General features: G+C 40.0%; 2 protein-coding genes across 10 annotated transcripts in view; both read left to right on the top strand.

The window, feature by feature from the left end:
- The first annotated feature begins 1071 nt into the window (after window positions 1-1071).
- On the top strand, window positions 1072-15060 carry LOC147799633 (histone acetyltransferase p300-like). Of its 2 annotated transcripts, none has more exons than XM_087134107.1 (4): window positions 1072-1975; window positions 6528-6649; window positions 9416-9489; window positions 12643-15060. In XM_087134107.1, the coding sequence occupies exons 3-4, from the start codon at window positions 9421-9423 to the stop codon at window positions 12805-12807; spliced, it is 234 nt and encodes a 77-aa protein (XP_086990233.1). In that variant the 5' UTR covers window positions 1072-1975; window positions 6528-6649; window positions 9416-9420; the 3' UTR covers window positions 12808-15060. The 2 variants fall into 2 exon arrangements, with proteins under 2 accessions (XP_086990233.1, XP_086990232.1); XM_087134106.1 differs by having other exon boundaries at window positions 1074-1975; window positions 6528-6653.
- Window positions 15061-15770: 710 nt separating this feature from the next.
- LOC147799634 (uncharacterized) overlaps window positions 15771-23677 on the top strand; it is a 79972-nt gene continuing 72065 nt past the window's right edge. The window contains exon 1 of one of the 8 annotated variants that reach the window (XM_087134154.1): window positions 15771-16039. The gene's annotated coding sequence lies outside the window, so the exon portion shown is untranslated. The remainder of the gene's footprint in view (window positions 16040-23677) is intronic. The other 7 variants (XM_087134153.1, XM_087134152.1, XM_087134150.1 and 4 more) reach the window with 7 other exon arrangements.

The raw sequence follows: 23677 nt of genomic DNA on the forward strand, positions 1-23677 counted from the left end.
TATCTTGGTACGGTTTACTACATCATTAAATTCATGGTCCCAGTGCTGGCTAGAACCATACTACTAGTTAAAACGTGGTTAAAGTATGGCTGCTATCACCCCCCCCCATGTTGTTGACAGGCTAATGTAGATCTTATACCCCTGTTAGAGTGAATGTGCCAGTGGAATAGGTATACGCATGCAGTCCAAAAAGGTCAGTCACATAATCCAGTTGAACAGGTTCCTGCAGCACATTTTTCCAGCCACAAGTCAAGACTTTTCTGTTGTCAGTATGTGGTGGTTCTAGGCCTAATTGTGTTCAAAATGGGTTTTTTTGAAGGGGGTTTTGGGTGGATGTGTCTCTTTGGAGCCCGGATATCTGTTTTCCCCCCCCCCACTACCACCACCAGTCCATACCAAATTAAAAGAAGACAGGCTGTGTAATGAAAATAATGTTCAATTGGTTTTCTTGCCAGCTGGCCCGTCCACCGTAAGTGGAGAGTTTGGACAGTATGGCTGATTCGTCCACCGGTTCCAGCAGTATGCCTACTACATCTGTTGCTCCAAGTGATGACACGTCTGACGTCCAGGAGAACTGTAGTGTGACCATAATGCAAACCAGTAATGAGGTTGGCTGCAGGAAATGGGACAAGAAACACTTCTGCTTTTACTGCTATGTACCTCAGGCCAAGCTCCCCCGTCATCTCCAGTCATGTCACAAGGAACAAAGAGAAGTCATCGAGATCGCCGGTGAGCCCAACGCTAGTGTGTGTAAGAAACTTCTGTTGAAAATTTGCAATATATATAATCACAGGTACAATTGTCAGGTTCTTTGGGAAGGTCGTTGTGTGCTCATTATTGGGTATTATTAGTTTGGAAAGTATGCCCTCCATCTGCAGTGTCTACATGTCTACATGTATACGTGTGTGCGTGTGTGTTTTTGGTTTGTTTGTTGGGTTGTTTGTTTTTTGGGGGGAGGGGTTATTTGTTTTGTTTGTTTTTTTAGAGGTTTGTCCCATATTGCTTTAATTCGATGAACTTATCCCATGGGACACAGGTTTGCTACTGTGGCATCCTTCTCCAATTGAGACTCAAAATTTTTGCATGACAAGGGCCTTAATTTGAACGTCGCCCCCGAGCTGCACATGAACCTGAAAGTGCTTATAAGTACGTTGTGATGCTGTGTTGAATGTATCACTCAAATCATTTGTCCATCCGCACCACCTTTCTGATACTGTGAAGGCCATCCACGATATTGCCAGCTTCACCAAAGTTACCATTCTCCCGACAAATGCCGATGTAGTCCACCTGTCGTCGTTCCTTCATGAAGCTGGCAACTGGGAACTTCAACTCCTGCAGGGTGCTCGGGGCAGACAAATCAGGCCAGTTTGGCAGAAATTGAATGAGGTCAGTCTGTGCCACCTCATCATGTTCAACCGAAGAAGGCAGGGGGAGGTTTCAAAGATGAAACTGGAGGGGGAATGCCTGTTGAGTGATTCAGAGCGCCAGCTGTGCAAGATGTTCCGTGTTGTCGAAATAGTTGGCAAGAGAGGCATAACTGTTCCCTTGCTCCTAAGCAATGAGGCAGTAGCGTGGTTGAGTGCCCTTGTCGGCAAGAGACATGAAGCTGGAGTAGCCCAAGACAACAACTTCTTGTTTGCACTGTGTTGTTATGGCGGGAGAGGCCACATACGAGGGAGTGACTGTTTAAGGGCATATGCAGATAAGGCTGGCCTTGACAATGCATCCAGCATCTGGTCCACCAAACTCTGTAAACATGTAGCAACTGCATCGTAAATTCTAGCATTAAAGGAACATCAGCTTGAAACTCTAGCCAACTTCATGGGCAACGATCTGCGGGTACATCGCGAATACTACCAGTTGCCAGATACTGTACAGCGGGTCACCAAACTGTCCAGACTTTTCCTGAGTTTGGAGAGGGGTAACCTGTCTTCCCAGCAGGGCAAATCCTTGGACGATCTGCATGTAACTGGAGGTAAGGGCACCTTGTACTCAAACCATGTTCCCCATGTTCCGTCTACCCAACGCTTGACTTCGAACCAAGTCAACCCAACCCAGACTCCCATTTTGTAGGGCATCGTACTCGGCCAGAAAGAATACCTCTCTTCCTATTCACCCCCCCCCCCCGAAGAACAGACCAGTACAAAGACAGACGCGGACCAAAACTCACCCCCATAAATGTATCTTGCGTCAAGAACTCCCAAAATAATGGTGATTTTCCCATTTGTCCTATGGTGGTTGCCACATTTGTCCTATGGTGGTTGCCCCATTTGTCCCATTCCGATTGTCCCATGCATCCCATGGTGAGTGTCCTGTGCATCTCATGGTGACGGGCAAAGTTGCAGTCATCAAATCAACATTCCATTCCAAACTGTGTACTGTAGTTCATGCCAATGCATTTTAATGGCAGCAGCTAATGTGGTTTACAATACAACAAAGCCTCTATGTGTACCTGCGTAGATGCCATATCCATGCAAATCCCAGTGTTCTCTTGATGACTGCAAAAATTTAAATAGTGTTTGTGTGGTGTTTCCGTGGTGTCCACATACAAATCACATTGTATTCCCATGTAGAGTATAAAAACCCCATGGTGTTCCCATGCTGATCACAAAAGCCTCATGGTGTGCCCATGGTATCCACAAAATGTCCCATGGTGATCACTTCAATCAACATTATTTTTTTGCCTGTCCCAATGAATGAAATTGGGGGTGCTCAAACACACTGATCCCTAGCTTGCGACATTACGACCGTGCCCAGCAGTTTGTTGCCCACCGTACATGTTCCATCAATTTGTGGGACTGAGCACCATAGTAAAAGAGCCACGGCAATATGCATGACTAGACCAAATTTGCATTCATAAACTTCTCCCTGCATTCCGCCAGCATTATAGCCATTGTCTGCCGGAGCGCAAAACAGTTTAGCTGCACTAAATCATTGGTCCCAATATGTATGATGATGATGCGCGCTTCCCCGATAGTGTCCAATAATTGTGGTAATTTGTGTATGCATGCTCCACTCCTTCCCAGACATTGAACAGGAAATGGGACACCCATGTTATTGGCAGCCTATCAAACCAGCGAGTCTCCGACAATCCAGGCACACGCTCGCACTTATGGGGCCAGACCTAAAAACCAAATACATGGACATAGCTTAAATGCTCAACACTCAATGAAGTTTGCCGGTGGAAAGGGACGGGTAGGTGGCCAGTGCATCCAAACGCCATCGACCCATGCACTGTATATCGGCAAAGGGAACGCCAACTTCCAAAGCCGTTGAAGCTGCCCCCATGCGGAATGAGTGGGATCGGTAGTGCGCATTGGTAACACAGCAGCCTAATAATGCCATTTGCAACACCTTATTAAATTGATAGCGTGTTAGGGACTGGTTGTCCATATGACAAAAAAGTGGACCAAGTGTTGGTGGGCGACACTATAGGTACATGTGGAGCGCTTGAACAGGACGAAGAGAAGCATCAGTCCATCTGCCCACATGGACAAGCTGCAGGGGGCTATGCTGGTTTGTCTATGCAAGGAGAGAAATACTCCCTCTCCACCCTGCAGGAAAACATAGATCTGAAATGTGCAATACCGAGTCCTGCACATTGGACCGAGAATGCACTGCAGCCTCACTAAAACTTAAGAAACTGAAGAATGCCAAATAATGCATTACATAACCACCGACTGCCATTTTGTTTAGTCTAAATTGAAGAAAGGTGCTGAATTTTTTGAATAAAGCACATAAAATGGAACATCCCAACAAATGGGAAGACACTTGTCAAAGTAATATTCTTTATCAAACAAAAAACTAAGCAACTTGTAATCTTGCTTTGATATTGGCAACAGACGAAATGCTGACTTTACGTCTGACTTTAAACCAAGTGCCCTTGCACCCGAAGAACTTATCCTACTGCTATATCGAATGAGGCATACCTAACCTTACATTGCTCCTCATCAATCAAATCATTAAAGACTAGAAGGGAAGGAAAGATGGTGTATCAATCTTTAAGTACCTGGGTCTTTCTTCGGCACTAACCCAATGGGCGAACATCGCAAGTTCTCAAACGGTGGGAGGGTAAAACACCTGGCGATCCTGCCCCCTTGAATCTCCTTTTGTAGTTTCGCTTTGACTATTGTGGGTTATGATGAGGCTGACCACTGGTAGCCCGCATCCCTGCGAATCCGGAGACCTGTGTACCCCAGAGAAAATCCCTTGGAACACCCCTGAATCAAAACTTCTTTGTCAACCTCATTATCATACTCGCTAAGTAAGGTACTTAAAACCGAAAGCTTAACTGAAGTTGGGAGAACGAAAACTATGCTTTGGCATCCCTTGGGGTCCTTCGAGGTTGCCAAGTGATGGATAGCTAGGACCCGCGTCGGTGTGCGACTTTCCTTTACTAAACTTTGACCTGATTATTTGGGAATTTTTGTGACCGCCTTGAACTCAGCACACTTGAACACTGTGTCCCAAATGAGCACACTTTGCGCATTTATGTTGATACTTTACAGCCAAAAAACTTGCAACCAGTTGGACCGTTGAATGCGAAGCACAAACCAGTAATGGTCCCTGGGCGCTATGGGAGCTGACCTGCAGTCCTGGCAGGTGCACAAGCGTAGGATGCAACTGTAAGCCACAACTTGACATTGATTTCACCCCATGACCGAGTAGGCTGACCTTCTAGCAGAAGCCGAAATTGCTCATCGTATAATCGCCAGCTACAACCCAGAAACTGGACTGAAGTCGTGCGTACAATTTTGGTGTACTTGAGGAATTAATAAATGCGGGCAGGAAACTTCACCAAATAGATTGCCATGAACTTATGGAATGCTGTAACCCATTTATCCCAAGAATCGAGCGTATGTTGACAGCTGGACTTGAGCTGATGCGGGTGCAAGAACGTTTTATCATTCTCAGTGACTCCCAGCAGTAACACCAATAGGTTCCCGCACTGCCAGACGCACCAACGCCCTTCCCAATATTGCTGAGCAGCAACAATGCCTCCTTCAAAAAATACCGGGGTGAACACCAAGCAACTGGATTCGATTCCACCATGAGTCATTGGTGGGCAACACAAAGTGAAAGAGGAAGCACAGATATCATACAACTCTGATATAATGTGAAAATTTAGAGCAATAATTCAACATTGATTTTCTTGATTGAAGCTGTGACGTAAAATGAGGCTACCTGAACTGTTTGCATGGTGTGGTTTCTATTTCCCGCCGTGACCGAAGACTCTTGCTTTGATTGGCTGCCGAAGGATCCTCCTCGGCCTCGACTAATCTTTTTTACAAGTTTGATTGCTCCTACCGCATCAGCAATATCTGTAAGGTCTAAAATTTGGCACACAGCACACCAATGATGCTTCCCATATGTATACCTCAACCGTATGATAGTGCTACACGCACTCTGTGCCGATCCTGCAGGTTAGCCCTTCAGGTGACTCACCACTGGCCTTTCTGTATATAATAATATAGTATAATATTATAGTATAATAAATCTTACCTGCTCTGCTCTGCGGTAAAATGTGTTAGCCCCGTCTCATTTGCTGCATTCCGATGTTTTTTTTTTCTGAATTCTAACATGACTACAGTTGTAAAGGATCAATTCATGAATAGTCCATGATTCAAATTAATCCGGTATCTAGAAATGTGGCCATTTATTTAGAGAGGTGTTGATTCTTTTTGTTGCTCAACCCTTAACTACGAAAATACATACATATGTAACCCCATCTCATTTGCAACATTCTGATCTTTTCCCCTCTCAATTCTGACATTGCTAAAATCTCCAACAGTCTAAATTTTCAAAGAAATCTGTTCCTAAAAAGTCCATGCTTCCAGTTGAGAAGGTATTTAGATATTTGGTGTTTTAGTTAGAGAGGTACTGAGTCTTTTCTCCCCACTTCCCCTAAAAGGTACATATTTCACCCTGACTCATTTGCTGCATTCTGATGTTTTCCCCTCTGAATTCTAACATCACTGAATCTCCAAAAATCTAAATTGTAAAGGAAATCAATTCTTGAATACTCTGTGATTCAAATCAAGCAGGTATTTACAAATGTCGCCATTTAGTTAGAGAGGTATTGAGCTTTTTCTCTCCTCCACCCATAAAAAGTACAAGGTCCAAAAACTCTAAATTTTCCAACGAATCATTTGCTAAATAGTCCACAATTGAAATTGTCTAGGTATTTAGATATATGACCATTAAGTTAGAGAGGTACTGAGTCTTTTCATTGCTCAACCCTTAACTTTGAAAGTTTGTATATATTTCACCTCATCTCATTTGCTGCATTCTGATCTTTTCCCCACTGAATTCTAACATAAACAAAAAAACCAAAATTCTAGATTTTCGAAGAAATCAGTTCCTCAATCGTCAATGATTCAATTCTTGCAGGTATTTAGATATTTGGCCATTTAGTTAGATAAGTATTGAGTCTTTTCGTTGCTCAACCCTCAACTTGGAAAATGTGTACATATTTTACCTCTTTTGCTGCATACTGACGTTTTCCCCTCTCTATTCTCTTTGTTTAGTTTCCCTAGTTTCAACAGTGATGGTGAGACAAGAACAAGCTTTTTAGTGGCAGGACAAAGTGTTCTGAAGTGTAACAGATCAGAGATATCTCATCACTCTCGACAATGCTTGACAGCTACATGTAGGTATGGAAACAGCTTACACTATATTTTTATATTAGTCCATCTTAATGGTAATAATAACATGCCCAGTTTAGTAAATCTGGAACTCAGGCTTTGTCTCATAAGCTTTTCAACTAATGAGAATCTCCGGCCTTTTGGGCTGGGTTGAACTTAATGAAACAAATTCGAAGATGAAATTGTTAGGTGTGGTTGTAAGATTTGTGACAAACTGAACAGAAATTGGACAGAAGCTGGATCCACCGGCTGCTTGCAGTGAATGGGGAGTTGTACTGAAATAATAAAGGGGATGGGTGGAGATTATAGAGGGATAAATGTCCTCATTCCTGGATCCAAATCATATTCAAGGATGAGTGTACACGTTCCACAGGTGTCATATAAAACATCTGGACTGTTATTTCATTTTATAAGCTAACTTATTTGTCAATGAAGCCATCAGCGGCCATCTGTGCCAAATACAAGGCCTTAGGGGTGGATAATCTAGGTGAGCGCAGTGTGGTGAGGCGGTGTAGCCCAGGTCACAGCTCATTAAGGATAAGCTATTGTGTTCGCGGCATTGTTATATTAATAAAGCGTCCTGGGTGTAAGCCGCTCAGCTCACTGCAGCGGGCTTTGAAGATTAGTTGTCGGTGCGACTTGTCCACCCGAAAAGATTACCTCATTCACTGACATTCATTCAACAACAAAAGACCACTGACCTGACATTGAACCACAGTTAAACTCTGTTTTTTTTGGGGGGGGGGAACAGGGAAGTTTCAGTGGCTATGTTTGACAATGTGTCCCATCTTTCTTGTCAGCGTTGTCCCCCTTTTAAAATACAATGTATATTTACCTTGTGTTCCTGACATCGACCTGGCGTTCAGAAAAGTTTTATGTACTGGTACCTGTATTACAGTGCTGCCCATTTTCTGTGGCTGCGGGGGAATCTCAGGCATTTGTCTGGTTCACAGTCTCCATTCTTTGCATTGTACAATACATATCAAGGCGGGAACTAGACATGTCAGTTGTATACATGTAGGAGTTATACGTCCTGCGCCTTGACACTGACGAAGACTTTCGTGTAATTTCAACCATTTTCCAACGTACTCTGCTGCCATTTTTTGTGCTTCCAAAGAATTTTTATTTCGCTGAATAAAAACTTCTTTTTAAAACCATAAAATATGTGCATTAAAATTAAATCACAAACTGCATTTCCATGGATCACGAGTCAGTTTGCTTTTCTTCCGGGCATTTTGACCCAATACTCATACCCATTGGAAGGTTATTCAGTGCATTCAATAACCGCCTTATTGCTTGGAACACACACGGGGCCATTTTGAGAGTTTCCAAAATACACTGAAAATGAGAGCTGTCTTGAGAGTAACGTTTCCTGCTGGGATTTTGGCGAAAAATCGTAACTTTGGTAGCTATAATAATTAAGGTCTGACGTGTTCCTGGAGAGTTTATATCCCAAAATATATTTATACTTTGCCTTATGGTTTCCTTAATTAGCTCTACAAATTTATTGTTTTACTCCTCAAAAATAAGTTTAAGAATTCAAAGTAGAATATCATTTGACATAAAAAAACTGCACCTGCATCATTTTCATATTCAGTTCAGTCAGTCATTTTATAGTTTCTTTTCTACATCTGCCCGGATAACTTGATACAACTGGAAGTACAGTGAGTAAACTAATAAAACAGGCTGGTAAAAATCAAAGGCAAAAATGTATCAAACAGGTTTGCTGTCATCAATGTACAGTAAATGTGGCAAGGACGCTTCAGAATTTACAATTACATGCCTAATTTGGTTTCAAGTTTACAACATTTGCCATTGACAGCATCAGTGTGGGCTTTTGTGTACACGTCCCCTACTGTGGCTTTGGGAAACTCTCGTCATGCTTGAGGTAGTACAGCCTGGAGCTCTACATTTTGCTTCAGAGAAACCTTATGGAGAACAACCCCCCCTTTGCAGACTACTTCCCCCCATGATAATTACTCCTGGCAAGCTTCTTTTCTGTACACAACTTTAACAATAGCTTCAGTACCAACTCCTTTATAGGGCCTGCCACCTTTGAGTGGATGTCATGATAGGATGCTCTGTTGATTACACACGTGGCCACCCTGTCCAATCCTATCAGCACTTCGCTGTCAGGAGAAACTACCACCTTTGGCTCAGCTTTAGTGTATGTTATGTTACAGGTCTATTGGCTTTTCCCAAAGTTGCCAGAGATGGAGGACCTTCTCGGTGGATAAATTTAATTTGTGCCAAAAACTGGGTGACACACATGCAAATGGAGAGCCATGATTTAATACCATTGATAACTTTGGAAATGGTTTATGCACAATCTGTGATCCCTGTATAGTAATTGGGGATGGCAGGTAAAACGTGAAATAGCTGAGAGTGGTTGGCTAAAGCCCTTGGGTGTGTGCAAAATCATATTGGAATCAGAGGATTTGGGATGACTTTAATCAGACCTTTTTGTACTCTATGGGATTGTTAAAAGAGCCCAAGAATGAAGAAGGGTGTGAGTTGTAAATGGCTTCTTCTAGGCACGAGAGGTAAGACTTTTCAGGAATTGGTTGCTGACAAACCAACAATTGCCGAGAGTTGAAACAAAGGAAAAGACGAAAATGACGTCCCAGTGATGTCTACTTGAATGTTATTTGACCCTGATCTTTGTTGATTTGACTCTGTTTTCAATGTTGCCTAAAATTCTGTGGTGGCTCCTTGGTGAGTAGTCATACAGTCTGTGATTGAAACAGTTTCTTTGATTTTGTTGGTTGTAGCATTGATGAAGAGACAAGACCAGACCCCTGGGAGACAGTTTTCTGGATTTGCTACTGCCAACACTACTCACTTGGTAAGCACTTTATATCGTATTCTGATTTCAGCCTCATAATAAAAGCCATGTTCCAGCTTTTGAAAAAAAAAGCAGCTGTACCTGAGTTGTGTAAATGTACAGTTGTTCTGTAAAATCTGGAGCATGGCTTGGACTCCACTCATGAAGATGATGAGAGCAGTTGGTTGAAACGTTAAGTACATGCTCAACGGTTCTTATCGGAACCCTACCTCTTCCAAGAGAGATCTGTCCACATAATGTATTACCACAAGCCTTGGTTTTAGTCTCCACTACGTAAAGCTTCAATGCTTATGTAATAAAGGTGAATGCTTAGGGCAGTTTCTGCATGTTTTTTATTTCTCCTTTGTAAGTTGATCTTATAATTGGAGGGTTGTGCAGCAAAGTTGGCTCTGTATAAGGACTAATCCTAATTAAGCATTTTGTCTGTGACTATGTGGTTAGTGAAAATCAACTGACCTGATTTTTCGTCTTGTTTTACATATCCAATGAAGAATATTTCATTTTGATATTACCAAATGAGAGATATTGAGTCATTTCATTGCTCTACCCTTAATTTCATCAATTCAAACTTATTTCACCTTGTCTTATTTGCTATATTCTGGTCTTTTTGCCGTCTGAATTTTAGCATACTTAAAGCTCCAAAAATCTAAATTTTCTGAATTTGACTGTTTAGTTCAAGAGATATTGACTCTTCTCTCTCCTCCCTTTGAAAATTTGTTCATATTTCACCCCATCTCATTTGCTGCATTCCAATGATTTCCCCTCTGAATCTCTCTAACATGACTAAACCTCCAAAAATTGTAAAGGAAATGAATTCTTGAATAGTCCATGATTCAAATCAAGCAGGCATTTATAAATGTGGACATTTAATTAGAGAGGTACTGAGTCATTTCTCTCCTCTACCCCTAAAAAGTACATATTCAGCCCTAACTCATTTGCTGCATTCTGATGTTTTCACCTCGGAATTCTAACATAGTGGAAGGTCCAAAAATTCACAATGTTCAACTAAAGCTCCAACAGTCTAAATTTTCCAAGAAATTTCCAAGTCCATAATTCAAATTGTGCAGGTATTTAGATATTCAGCCATTTAGTTTAAGAGGTATTGAGTCTTTTCGTTGCTCTACCCTTGACTTTGAAAATTTGTATGTATTTCACCTTATCACATTTGAAGCATTCCAATCTTTTCCCCTCTCAATTCTGACATAACTAAAGCTCCAATTTCTAAAGAAATCTGTGCTGAACAGTCCACATTGTAAATCAAGGAGATATTTAGATATTTGGACTTTTAGTTTGAGAGGTGTTGAGTCTTTTCGTTGCTCTACCCTTAACCTTGAAAATTTGTACATATTTCACCTAATCGCATGTGCAGCATTCCAATTTTTTCCCCTCTCAATACCGACATAACTAAAGCTCCGACACTCTAAATTTTTCAAGAAATCAGTTCCTCAATATTCCATTATTCAAATCAAGGAGGTATTTAGAAATTTGGCCTTTTAATTTGAGAGGTATTGAGTCTTTTCACATCTCTACCCTTAACTTTGAAAATTCGTACATGTTTCACCCCATCTGATTTGGGGCATTATGATGTTTTCCCATCTGAATTCTAACAGTGAAGGTCCGAAAATTCTAAATTTTCCAAGAAATCAGTTGGTAAGTAATCAATGATTCAAATCGTGTAGGTATTTAGATATTCAGCCATTTAGTATGAGAGGTATTGAGTCTTTTCGTTGCTCTACATATTTCACCTGATCACATTTGTAGCATTCATATCTTTCCCCTCTCAATTTTGACATAATTAAAGCTCCAAGGCGCATAAACATGCTCTGACTTCATGGCTAGTTTCTTTGTGTAAACTAATACAGGTATACATCGTAGTAGCTGTGCATATGTCCAGCAATAAGGCCGAATTACTCTGACTTGCAGTGCTCCTTTTCTCATGATTTCTGATCTTGCTGTTACTAAGGGAATAAATCACCAATTAGGACCGAACCTCTTTAAGTAGGAGACAAATCCCTCTGCTGAAACTTGGAGGGAAAAACCACTCAGATGAACAAACAGAAATGTTTGGTTGCTGCTGTTTGTTGGAAATTGGAATAAAACTTAATATTTGACTTTATGGAAGGTTGAACTTAGCCTCACAAACAACTACATGTAACTCTGTATGATGTACAAGGACACTTCCTACTCTTAGAAAAGTGCAGGTGTTTGCCAAGGCTCTCATCAGTCTTTCCACTGACGGTTCGTGTAAGGACTAGGGGCCACTTAAAATTTTCAATGTTTTTAAAATTCCGATTAAAAAAATTGAATTTTCATCCAGTACGTGTACATTATACATGCATTTGACATAAATTCATATACAAGTGAAAATCTATAATGCAACACAGTATGACAAGATGATGGCTGGAATTGCAATAGCTGATCGTGATCGATCGTGCACGCAACAGCATGCCATGTCCAATCCACTCAAAAATGGATCTCCCGAGGTACGGCTACACCTACAGTCAATTACCACGTCTCCACGCACATGCATATGTATTTCTATTGAAACAGAGACGTAGACCTAGCTCTAGCCAACAGATTTGGATGCATTTTGCTGCTGTCTGGCCTTAGATTCAAGGTGATGAATGTTTCACTATTATTAGCAACTGGTGTTCAACGTTCACTGTGTATATCATTAGGTTTATATAATGCTTCTGGTACCCTGCTACATTTGTGGTTGATCACCACTGCAAGCGCCCGGCTTCCAAGTCTAACAGTAAAAACCACCTCAGTCCTTCCATGATGTTTTACACTTGCATAATAATGTAATGGAAAGGTCCACCTGTCTGTATATGGAAACGAAGGTGAAAAAGATAGCATTTTTGGAATGCTGGTGTGGCTGAGCTATATATGTGTGGCGTGCACGCTAGACATATTTCAGAGAAATAAATTTTTCTGGATTTTAATATGAAAATTAAATTTCGATTTTCAATTTATTTCCTTGACCCATCCACCCATTATTTTAAAAAAAAGTCAAAATTTGAAAAAAACACTGACAATTTTGAGTGGCTCCTTAGGAAGACCAGTGTCCATCGCAGGAAAATCACCTGGCAAACCATTCACCCTTGCTCACTTTTTAATTCATTCGTTTTTTACTGCCTGGTCTTGTCACAGGAGGAGTACTATCACCTTTTGGTTGACAAGATCTACAAGATCCAGAAGGAGCTGCAGCAGAAGCGACAGAAGAGGATGCAGGATTCAGGAGGTACTGATGCTGCCGCTGGAGGCATCCTCACGATGGCAACAGCGCAGCTGTCCCAGCCACAGCCTCCCCACTAACTGCCCAGACCTGTCCATTGGGAAAATGTAGCTCTTTGAACCAAATTATATCAGAATCATGCTGTACATTACGAAATGTATATGGTCTTGAAGGGTTATTTTGGTGTCAGTGTTGCTTTGGCTCAGCAATGAAAAGTGGACTGGTAGAATGGGGCGTCAGGTTGGCATAGTGACACTTTTGTCACCTTCCACTTCTGTGAATCCAGCCCAGGTTTAATTTGTGGATTTTTTAGTCTTTACTTAACTTTGTGGGTTTTTCTCATCTCTATAATAATCCTGGGGAGTTTTTCCTTCCACTTCTTAAACTGAACACTATCCTTATATTTGCAGTTGTAATTTGAAGTTGTAGATTGTCACATTTCTCAAGTGGTTACTGGCAGCCATTTGAAAACCATCCTGGAGATTATATTGCTATCATCAGTAAATAAAGCTGAAAATTTTTATTGTTATTGTTGGAATTACACAGGGGAAATGGTATTGTTTATGGTAGCAGGGCCAGGTTTCCTTCAGTGTATTTCTAAATGTGGTCATATTACAGACTGATCATTTGTGGTTCACTGGAAGTCTGTGCACAGGTTAACATGAATTTGGTGTGTGATTTCTACTTACAGTTTTATTTCAATTCCAAGCATCTGTAACTTTTTAAGTTATCACTGAATAATCAAGACCTTTTCTTTATTTGTAGTTTTCTGAAGGCTTTTATTTTACTTCATATTTCAACAGTGGTGTCACCCATAGATCATCGTTCAATTTTTATGACTGCAGATGAATTGACTCGGAGTGTGTACAAAATGCAGATGTAAAACAAAAATTGTACGAAGCAAACAACAAATAAAAGTGTAATGCAAATGTGAATTTTATGTTTTGAAAAACATTCCATATCTCGGTATGCGGAATGAAGACGTCAACTGTACATGTAAATGTAACTAGTTCAAGCTTAAAATTGTATTTCTGATAGGAGCTTCATTTCAGGTGCTTCTGGAAAAAATCTTTTTTTTCTGCACACAACTGTCCCTGCCTATTGTCTCTATCATGACTTGAACAAAGCTTTTGCCAAAATAAATGAGACTACTAATTTGGAAAACAGACTAATGAATATTTACATGTATGTTGATATGGTCGCTGCTTGCCAAAGGGAAATCAAATGAAATGGGAAGGGGGAGGTTCAACAGCAACTCTTAAACTTGAAGGTCCCTTTTTCTTGAATGTCTGTATTTAAACAAGATATGCTCTCTTTTTTTCTAAATCCACTTAAATTTGGATGTAACCATGATCTGGCCATCTATATACACAGGTAGGCCTACAAGCTAATGGTTTCAAACTTCAAGCATACCTTGACTCGATCAACTCGACTGACATTTAAACATGTCAATGCTCTGTTTGTTTTTCAAGCACACACAAAGTCTGAGAAGTCTGTGAAGGTACACTGTGTGTTGAATTTGAACTTGGCAGCAGTGCATATATGTCCCTGTTGTAGTATGTACCACTCCATGGGCATGTCCCATATTGTTGAAAAGTATGAGGTTGTGGTAAGATATGTGGTACAAATACTCTTCAAATGACTGGTGTAAATCACTATTAATGGTATTTGGCTGTGTTGGTGGCCATATCTTACCTTTTTCAAGAGTTGAAATTTTTGGCCAAAAATTATACCTACCTGCAAGTGGACAAGAGGAAAGGGGTGGAAGATTTGAGAAGAAAATTGCTATTCATGTTTCTTCATTTTCACTAGTTTGATTTTTTTCCATAAACAGAAGATTCACTATCCGATGTGCCATACCTGGTCGTGAAAGCCACAGATTTGAGTCTTAAGATGGCAACACCTTGCGATAGAAGAATAAAATAGAAAGCTTATGGCTTTAGTACTGAACAGGTCCAGTCTCCTTCAGGAAACTTCTAAGTGCCTTTGGTCTAAGCATTTTGTATTCCAAACTGGTCCACCAATCAAAAATGGGCTTGTTTATGTGTCAGGCTTATGTAAAATAAATACAAGCCCTTTGCCTTTTAGACATTTTGGAGAAATATGGGTTAAAGAGTACAGAGTTCATCTTGTATGGCCTGTTCTATGCCACTCAAGGTCAATACACTTGAGGCAAACCAAGGGAATTTTTGTGCACAAAATGATTTTGAAGTCTAGATGAGTACTCCATGTACTTTTTGTAATTCCTGTAATCAGTGTAATAGTCGGAGGATTTTAATTGAATGAAATAAAATATGTAGCCTGAGACATAAATAATATGTCCATGATGTGAACTGCACTTTATTGCTCCTTTTTTTCAACTTTCTGTTCCTCTTAAGTTACTTGTATATATGTAAGAAACCTGGAAGTTATGCCTTATGGATTACTCTCATCATTGAGAAGTGCTCCAGAAATTTAAGAAGCTATTAAAGGAAAAATGATTTAATGAGGACACCCCAACTAATATGAAGTTTTTTAGAAGGTATAGCTCAAATTGTTTTTCCTGAATGAGAGAATAAGATAAAGAAATAAGTCTCTGATTTACATCGAATTATATTGTAGAAATATTTCATTTTCTGAAACGGTTCTTGAAACGGGATGGGGAGGTCACTGCATTCATCAGCATTAAACTAAAAAAATATTAATGGTAGAGGGGTGTTAACGCTGAGGTATTTTCAAGCAATTTAATTTGATTTACTCACTTTTCCCAGTGTAAAAACTGTGATATAGAAACAAAATGAGATAGAGGGCTCTCTGATTTGGAAAAATGTTCAAAGAAACCCCGGTCAGAGGCAAAAGCAGGGATAACGCAAAACAGTTTCAAAACAGCGGTCCCAAATCCTATTTGCGATTTTCACCCACTTTTTCTTTCTTTCCCGAGGAGCAGATGGGGAACACCCCTCCCTCTTGTAACATGTGCACATGCACGAACTTGAGAGCGCGCCTCTTGTACTACTTGACCTCCAAGTCACTGCTCTGTGTACATGTACGCCGTGGGTAGTGACTTGGACCATAGACCTGGAGGAGAAAATGCTTGGACCGGACGTTCTTGAAGCTCAAGTAGTCTAGTTGGCGCAACTGGCCTATTCCGATTGAGGGCGCTGTGCATAGTTAAGTCCCGCCATGATTGTACGGCGTTCAAAGGTTTACTTTTCGCGTTTTGTAAAAACTTCATGATTTTCACCACAAAAAGGACGTCATTGGTGAAGTGTTGGACAGCCTATGGTACCATATTTCCACATAAACAACTCAAAAGATGGTCAATTGATGCAGGTAAGTTAAAAACCACTTTTTGTTTTCAGGACTTGCTAACGTTTTGACATGCATTGATACAATGTACCGGTAGCATGGTGCACTCTGCCTAGTCGCTAGTCGGTGCTGAGGCCCACCATGCATGCCTACTGTTTACTGCGCACCGGAATAAGGCACATACATGTACATGTTAACCATTGAGCAAACAATGTGTGGTGTCAGTCATTTGGTTTCGAGTCAACTCGGACCCAAACCAACTCGGACCCATGCCAAACTGCTAAAATGTATAAGTGGACAAAATAAAAATTTTCAACAAGTTAATCACGCCAGGAGTCCTGGGGTTGGGTCCGAGTTGACTCAGGGTGGGTCCGAGTTGGCGCGGGTCCGAGTTGGCATGGGTCCGAGTTGGAATGGGTCCGAGTTGGTTTGGGTCCGAGTTGGTTTGGGTCCGAGTTGGTTTGGGTCCGAGTTGACCTGATCCCAGTCATTTGTAAAAGTGTAGGACTAACGTTACCTAGCCCAGCGGATGTCTACAAATTACAATACAGTGGAAATGTACTTCCAGTAGGTATGACATGTATGATACCCAGAAATTAAAATGTATAAAATTAGATAAAGTTTGAAACCAGAGAAATTCAGTGGTACAAACTGTAAGTGTAAGGCCATACAATGTTTATATGGGAAGTTACAACCCTTTGAAGTTTCAAAGTCATCAGAGCCTTCTGCTGGGCATTTTGCTGTGACAGGCAGACCCACGTACACATGCATTGTTTAAAATGCAGTTCACAAATGGTACACTAAAAATACTTTATTTCTACTGGAAAGAATAGCTAGCCTACATGTCTGACAATACAGGACATTTGTTGTTGTAGGGACTGTTGTAATACTGTGCATCACAACTGCGCGCATGTATTTCCCCGTTCACAAATGTTGGCGCTCGCGGTCTCGTGTTTCCGTTGTTGCATTCTGGGATTGCTTGATGTTCCCCCGCTGCGTGGCGGTGTATTTTTGTCCTACATGTACATTGATGATAGCTGTTCAACATCGAAATCCGCATGAAAATCGGCTGATTTTTGAGCCAAAAACGCCAATGTTCAGGTAAGGAACTAGATTTTTCTTGGTTTTAGGGTAAAGGGGTGGTGTGAATGTCGATGAATGCATTTTGAATCAATAGAACGGCATTGAAACTACTTGAAACAGCTTACCTCACGTGGGTATAGTACATGTACATCGCAGGCGATCCCAATCGATTTTTATGTTTCTTCATTTTTATGTTTCTTTTTATGTTGCTTCAACTTTCGATTATCATGGCCTGATGGATATGTTGTGCAAGTGGTAGTTACTCATTTAAAAATATTGGTGATCACTCATTAGTAAGACCCCACCAACATCATAGTTGAGGCTGTTCCATTATGTATGCTCACTCCCTGCTTATTGAATGGAGTTATTTGCTTTGTTTATTAAACATTTTAAAATTATTTTTGTTTGTTTTTGAATTAGTTCCAAAATCTTTGGAAGTAATTGTTTTACTCTAGAAATATTTTCTGATAGGTACAGGCGTACATTTTCCTATCATTTTCATTCCGCCATGACATAACTTTGTTATACTTGGTCAATTATTGTAATTCCAATCCCTGGCTCTTGTGGGAAAGAACGATTGTTAAAAACACTTGGTTTGGGCTGAAGGAACTCTTAGTGACAGGGGTTGTGTTTTCTTGTGCAAATGGGAATGTTCTATTTTTTAATCAATTTAATTATTTTTGTATTTTATTATTTTACCAGTATGATTCAATTATTTTACCATTACAGACTTTGACTGCCATCCAGGGCTGGGTACCATCCATCAAAATGGGAGTGAATTTAGAAGTATGGCGTCTCGGAGTTGGCCTCTTCTCAGCACATTCATCCAAAGCTCGATGTCAACATTCTTCAAGTGAAGCGACAGGGAGTACATGTACCTTTAGTGTAGGTACTGGTTGCAGAACCTTTCTGGTAATTCTCCTGAGTGTATCTATGGGAAAGGCAGCCTTCAGTTGTATGCCAATTCGTTATGAACCACTTCGAGTTTGTGGAGACATTGAACTCAATCCTGGACCAATGCCTCCAATATCACTTGATATGGACTTGTTATCACTTGATATGAAACTTTCAAAGTCTGTAGCTTTGGTGTTCAAGGCCGAGTGTTCACTATTTTGGTGTCGTTTTGTGCAGAATTATACATGTACACTCTGTATAGCTTCATTGTAACGACTTAAAAAAAGTAAATTAACAAAGCAATCTTTTTGATGTCAGTTTTTGTAGGGTCTACCATTATTTTTGCAATTTTAAGCAATAAACCCCCAAAGCAAGCGTGATACTGTACAACACATAAATGTAAAAATGGTTCATGCAAAAAGAAAAACAAACTGGAAAATACAAAGCTGAACAATACAATATTATGTCAGTAGAAGTTATCTAAAAAACTTGTATAGAAACACATTCAGAAAGAATAAAAAGACATTTAAAAGCCTTATGGAATTCAAGCCTTATGGAAAAGAACAAATGTGATGAAAGTAGCTGTAAACTTATAAAAGTGAATGTAAAAAACATACATCAAGGTTGTTAAAACAACCGCAATGGCGACTTTTGCCTGCTTCACATCACATCAGCCTTCTTTTCAAAGCTTTATTTTCCCCGGTGTGAGATCTTGCAGAAGAAGGAAAACTGGAAATATTGGTAAAAGAGAACAAAAAGTTCATGAATGCAGCATTTAAAGACGTTTCTGCAAGTTCTGTTTGTGAAAAAATAAAATTTTTGAGGAATTTGGTCAACATTTGCAAAAACAAAGGACAAAAATTACCTTAGAAACCCTTTTCCGCCACCGATCTTAACAATTTAAAAGCCTGAGTGGTACAACTTACATGTAATCTTGCTCGTCAATACATGTAGATGGCAGCATTTTTTGACTTGGTTTGTCAAGTGAGGGCAGGCAAACCAAAATTGTACCAGTTGCTGCATCTAGCGCCATTTAAGTGAATATGGCAGCGCGCACCACGGTCAGCGGATTTGGTTGGTCTGATTTTGTCTGCTTTTGCAAGAAGGGAGCTACATTTTTGAAATTATCTCAACATTTAATGAAAGAAAGACTTATGAACATTTAAGAGTAATTATCCCCACATGAACAAGACCGGGGGAACTGAACTCAGGGACAGGTGGACACTCGCATTCTAACTTTGTTGATTGGCCTGAGCAGCCATTTATTGAACTTGACACATTTCAGGTTCTTACCCAAAGCTGGTGAAGCGGAACTGCAAATATCTTACATGCGTTAGGTAAAGTATAGATATTCAGCAAAATGTACAGAGATTGTTCCCTCCTGAAACTGGTGACGTGGAGCAACTCACATCAGCAAAATGTATAAAGCTATCAGAAAAATGTACGAAAAAGCAATCATCAGCATTTGTTTCCACCCAAAGCAGATAGAGTGGTAAATCATTTTTGGAGTGTTCCTGTGCAGTACAAAGCCTTCGATATGCAAATTCAAACAGCAATTACAAATTACAGAGCACAAAATTACCCAATTCTCATGAACAAATTAACAAGGATCCAGTCCAATATACAATACCTTTTGGGCCAACCATCCTAAGTCATCAATATCAAACACTGTGATTGGACAGCAATTTCCATGAAGTGCGGCGTGACTTGGGCCTGCACTGGCTTGCTGGAATATCAGTCAACAAATAAGCATTTTCAAAAACCACTAACAACTATTATGTCAAACGACAGAAAATGGTGAGCCCCAAATGGCTTTTTTTTGTAATTTGGCCCCTAATAATCTAGTGCTTCCCCTAACAAAGGAAGGGGTCAGGCGTTTCCTTTCGGCACATCCCCCGAAGCGTCGTTAATAATAATACAGTGACTTAAAAACTGAGGTCAATTTTGAGGTCCCTGAATGAAATTCGCACCAACATCCACCGGTCGGTGACTTTGCCAATTCTAAGGAGGGCGGAAAAACCCCCCTAAATCCATCAACCCTAACTCCCTGGGGTATGTACAAATTATATTAAAATTGGGGAATTGAGGACTGTTAGGGTTAAGGAAAAAGGGGGGAAATTCCCTTCTAGCTTCTTAAAACTGGCAACCGAGTACAGGAATTAACGGATTGCTGTCGATTACCGGTACTCTTGAATCAGCAGAGTGGACTTCCGACGGAAAGTGCATCAACATCTTTTGCAAAGCAACAAAAGAGGCATTGAAGTAAGCTACGGCTGACAGGTGGTGGCACTGAACAGGTTGGAGGAGGGTTGCTTTTGCAAAAACAGACAGATTTTTTCTTCGCCAACCAAAGGCCACGGCTATTCAAGCAAAAGTGACCAGGAGTTCTCTCCAGAGCTACTAACATCTTAAGGTCACACCAGTAACTAGTTCAAGGCATTAAATCACTGTGCAAACAACCGTGAGTGACCACTACTGACCCACTTACATGTAGTGACAAGGATCCTCCAATGTCCCACGGTGATAAATTATATGAAGCTGCAATTTATTTTGCCTCAAATTGATTAAGAGCTGGAATAGCTTTTTGGGACAGAGCAATATTCAATCGAAAAAGGACAGTTTTGTGTGACGGCAAAATAGGAAATGGATGTGAGTGTTATACATGTACATGTACCTTCCTCAAGATTTGTATAAACCTTGCAGTTCTGGAAGTAGTGTAAATGGTAAATGAAGACAACATCCTACCTGAGGCTGAGCTAAAGACTACCCATACAAAATGCATTAATTGGAAGAAAAACCGAACCAACCAATCATGGCAACTTTTGTTTATTTTCAATGTGTAACCTTACAAGTGTCTTGGTTAAACAGCTACTGTAGCCTGGGCCTATTTGACTACATGTACATGTACGTTTCCATGATTTGAAATGTTAACAGTCTAATATTTAGGGTGCTCTCCTTTATTTCTGATTACTTAGACTGGCTTTTTTTACCCATACTGCCCTTACAGACAAAATATCATACAAGACCTACCTTAGCAAAAAATGTCATTCAAATGGGTATATATATAGCACTACACTGATGTTATGCACCACTGTAAAAACAGGGTGTTGGTAAAAGTCGGAGGTAGCCAGAGGTAGTCGGAGGTACATGTACAGAAAGAAGTTACTTTATTTCTTCATTAATGATTAACAATAACGATTATAAAATATCCTCATTTGTATAGCGTGTCAGAATGGAGGTACATTGTATAATCAACTGCGCCTGCAACAGTATTCACATGATTTTACTCGAAAACTTATGATAATGACAAAGAATTTCTTTACATGTAATTAATGCCTACATGTATGTATCAAGTGCATGTTATTTTGTTTCCTTACATGTATTTACCCACCCTGACAACCGTAAATCATCCTAAATGGCATAATACGCCAGGCCGGAGTTAGCAATCAACCAACTCTTCACTCGATTTCTGCACTTGTATGGGTCAACCCGGAGGTTGAGTAAAAGTACATGTACATGTAGTTCAAACATGCGGTACTTGAAAAATTATCCAAAATTACAAAATGTCTGAAATGAATGTCACAAGTGTTTTTCTCTTTATTTATCGACCAAAATATCCGTAAAATGTTCTCTATGGCATAGCATGTCAGGCGGAAGGTAATACATGTTGTGTAATATACATGTAAAACTATGATATGGTACATGTACATGTAACTCAATTTCTGGCATGTACATGTATGGGACGACCTGGAACTTTATTTAAAGTACATGTACATGTACATGGAATTCCAACTACTGTAACTTGAAAAACTATCAAATATGACAATATTCAGGATGAATTCTTACAGAAGAAATCATTGTTTCATTTCTTCATTAAATTTTAGGGCAGTTGTTTTCTGTATGTACATGTCCAGTGCATGGCAGCGCTAAAAAGGTATAAAAATAACCATGTATCGAGGCAGGCTGGCAGGGGGTCACAGGGTCATTGCAACAGGTAACTTTGAGTTGTTGTACATTGTAAAACGTTACACTTTTTGGGTAGGTAGGTGAAAAGGAGAGGCAGTGAAGGATAGGATAAAGGAGACGGGGGTAGAGATGTAAAGTGGTTAAACTGGGGAGCCATAAAGATGAGAGACTCAGGAAGTACTAAAAAGCTGTTCATGTGATATTAACCTCATTTATTTCTTTCATTAGAATTCTTGCTCAAAACAGAGTGAATTTTGTTAGCTTATAGCTACTGTACATGTATAAAACTGAACGTGAAGCTTGCTATGGAGCTCCTTGTCAATCAGTGTTGGTCATTGGAGGATTCCAAAAGATAATGTATGATAAAGAATCTAATGTTCACAATTCAAGATACACACTTGGCAAATTTTAACTTTTTTTCTCTCTGAAGAGAAATAAGGAAACTTTCTACTTGATACATGTAACTGTTATTTTAAAAGTGATTTCATTTTACAAATACATGTAAGTCTTAATGTTAAAGTACGCTGTTGAATTATTCGTATTGGCGGCAGAGGCAATTAATTAGTAGTTACATGACACCGGGGGTGACTAGGGAATTAGCCTGTGAGATAACAGAAGCATCTTTGAAGGATCTTTCAGTACGTTAACAACTGTTTACATGAAAATTGAATTGCCTGTCATTTTAAATGTCACATCAACATTTTAACAATTAGTTCTTTGTAACTTCTTTTGAACAAAAGAACTAACAAATTCAGCTCCTGCATTGAGCTCGAAAACAGAGTTCAGTCAGTGCAGATGTACCCCACTGAATTTGCTTTAAATCCTTCCGACATCGACAACATCAAGTCTGGGCATTTGCGTCGCAGAGGGGGCAAGATGATTGCTGCCCCCTTCTTCCTTAAAAAAGGGCGATTTCCCAGAGGAAGTTCTTGTGATGCCCATTGATCTACTGTACATGTACATGCAGGAATTCCTATCACTGGACCATAAGGTTTCAAAGGCCAAGTCTCACAGCTCTTGCATTGCAGACACATCCAGTGACTGGCATTCAGCAGCTGACTTCATATTCCAACCTTTGAAACACACTCAATATGGAGCCAATTGAGACATCCCTCACAGAACAACATCTTTTTGGATTCTTGTGGTTTGTTACAATCGTCAGTGATGTAACAAGAGGACCATGTTGCCTCTATTAAACTACTTCTGACATTCACCAAGTACATGTAGGTCATGGTGTTGCCACCATTTAGGGGTTGGCGAGATATACATGTAGGAAGTGCAGACACCGACAAATTGGTATCTTTGAGAAAAATTCTGTGATTCCTGCAGTCTTTTGGGTTGAGTCTTGACTTGGTTGCCAACTACATGTATTTGGTCTTCAGACTTCTGTTACAACCAGTGGTCTTTATTGATTAGCCTTTGTTTTATAGTTTGATTGATGTTTATTTAATGTTGTTCATACCATGGTTACAGAGTAGAAGATGAATTAAGTTTTACAGTAGTTTGCCTTAAAATGTACAATGTCAAGCAGAAAGATAAAGCACACGTTAAAGAACAACATTTACATGCACATGTAGGTAAAGGGTGAAGCATAAATTTTCCTTTGTACCCTAAGCTATTGACAGACATACATATTATAACATAGGACAATACAAGACATGAAAATGTGTTTTGGCAATGATACACACGGACAAACACTGACAGGCAGGAGATACATTT

The sequence above is a fragment of the Acanthaster planci genome, linkage group LG03 (genome assembly GCF_054643075.1).
Source record: "Acanthaster planci isolate LZ-2023a linkage group LG03, COTS_SCS, whole genome shotgun sequence".
NCBI classification, from domain to species: domain Eukaryota; kingdom Metazoa; phylum Echinodermata; class Asteroidea; order Valvatida; family Acanthasteridae; genus Acanthaster; species Acanthaster planci.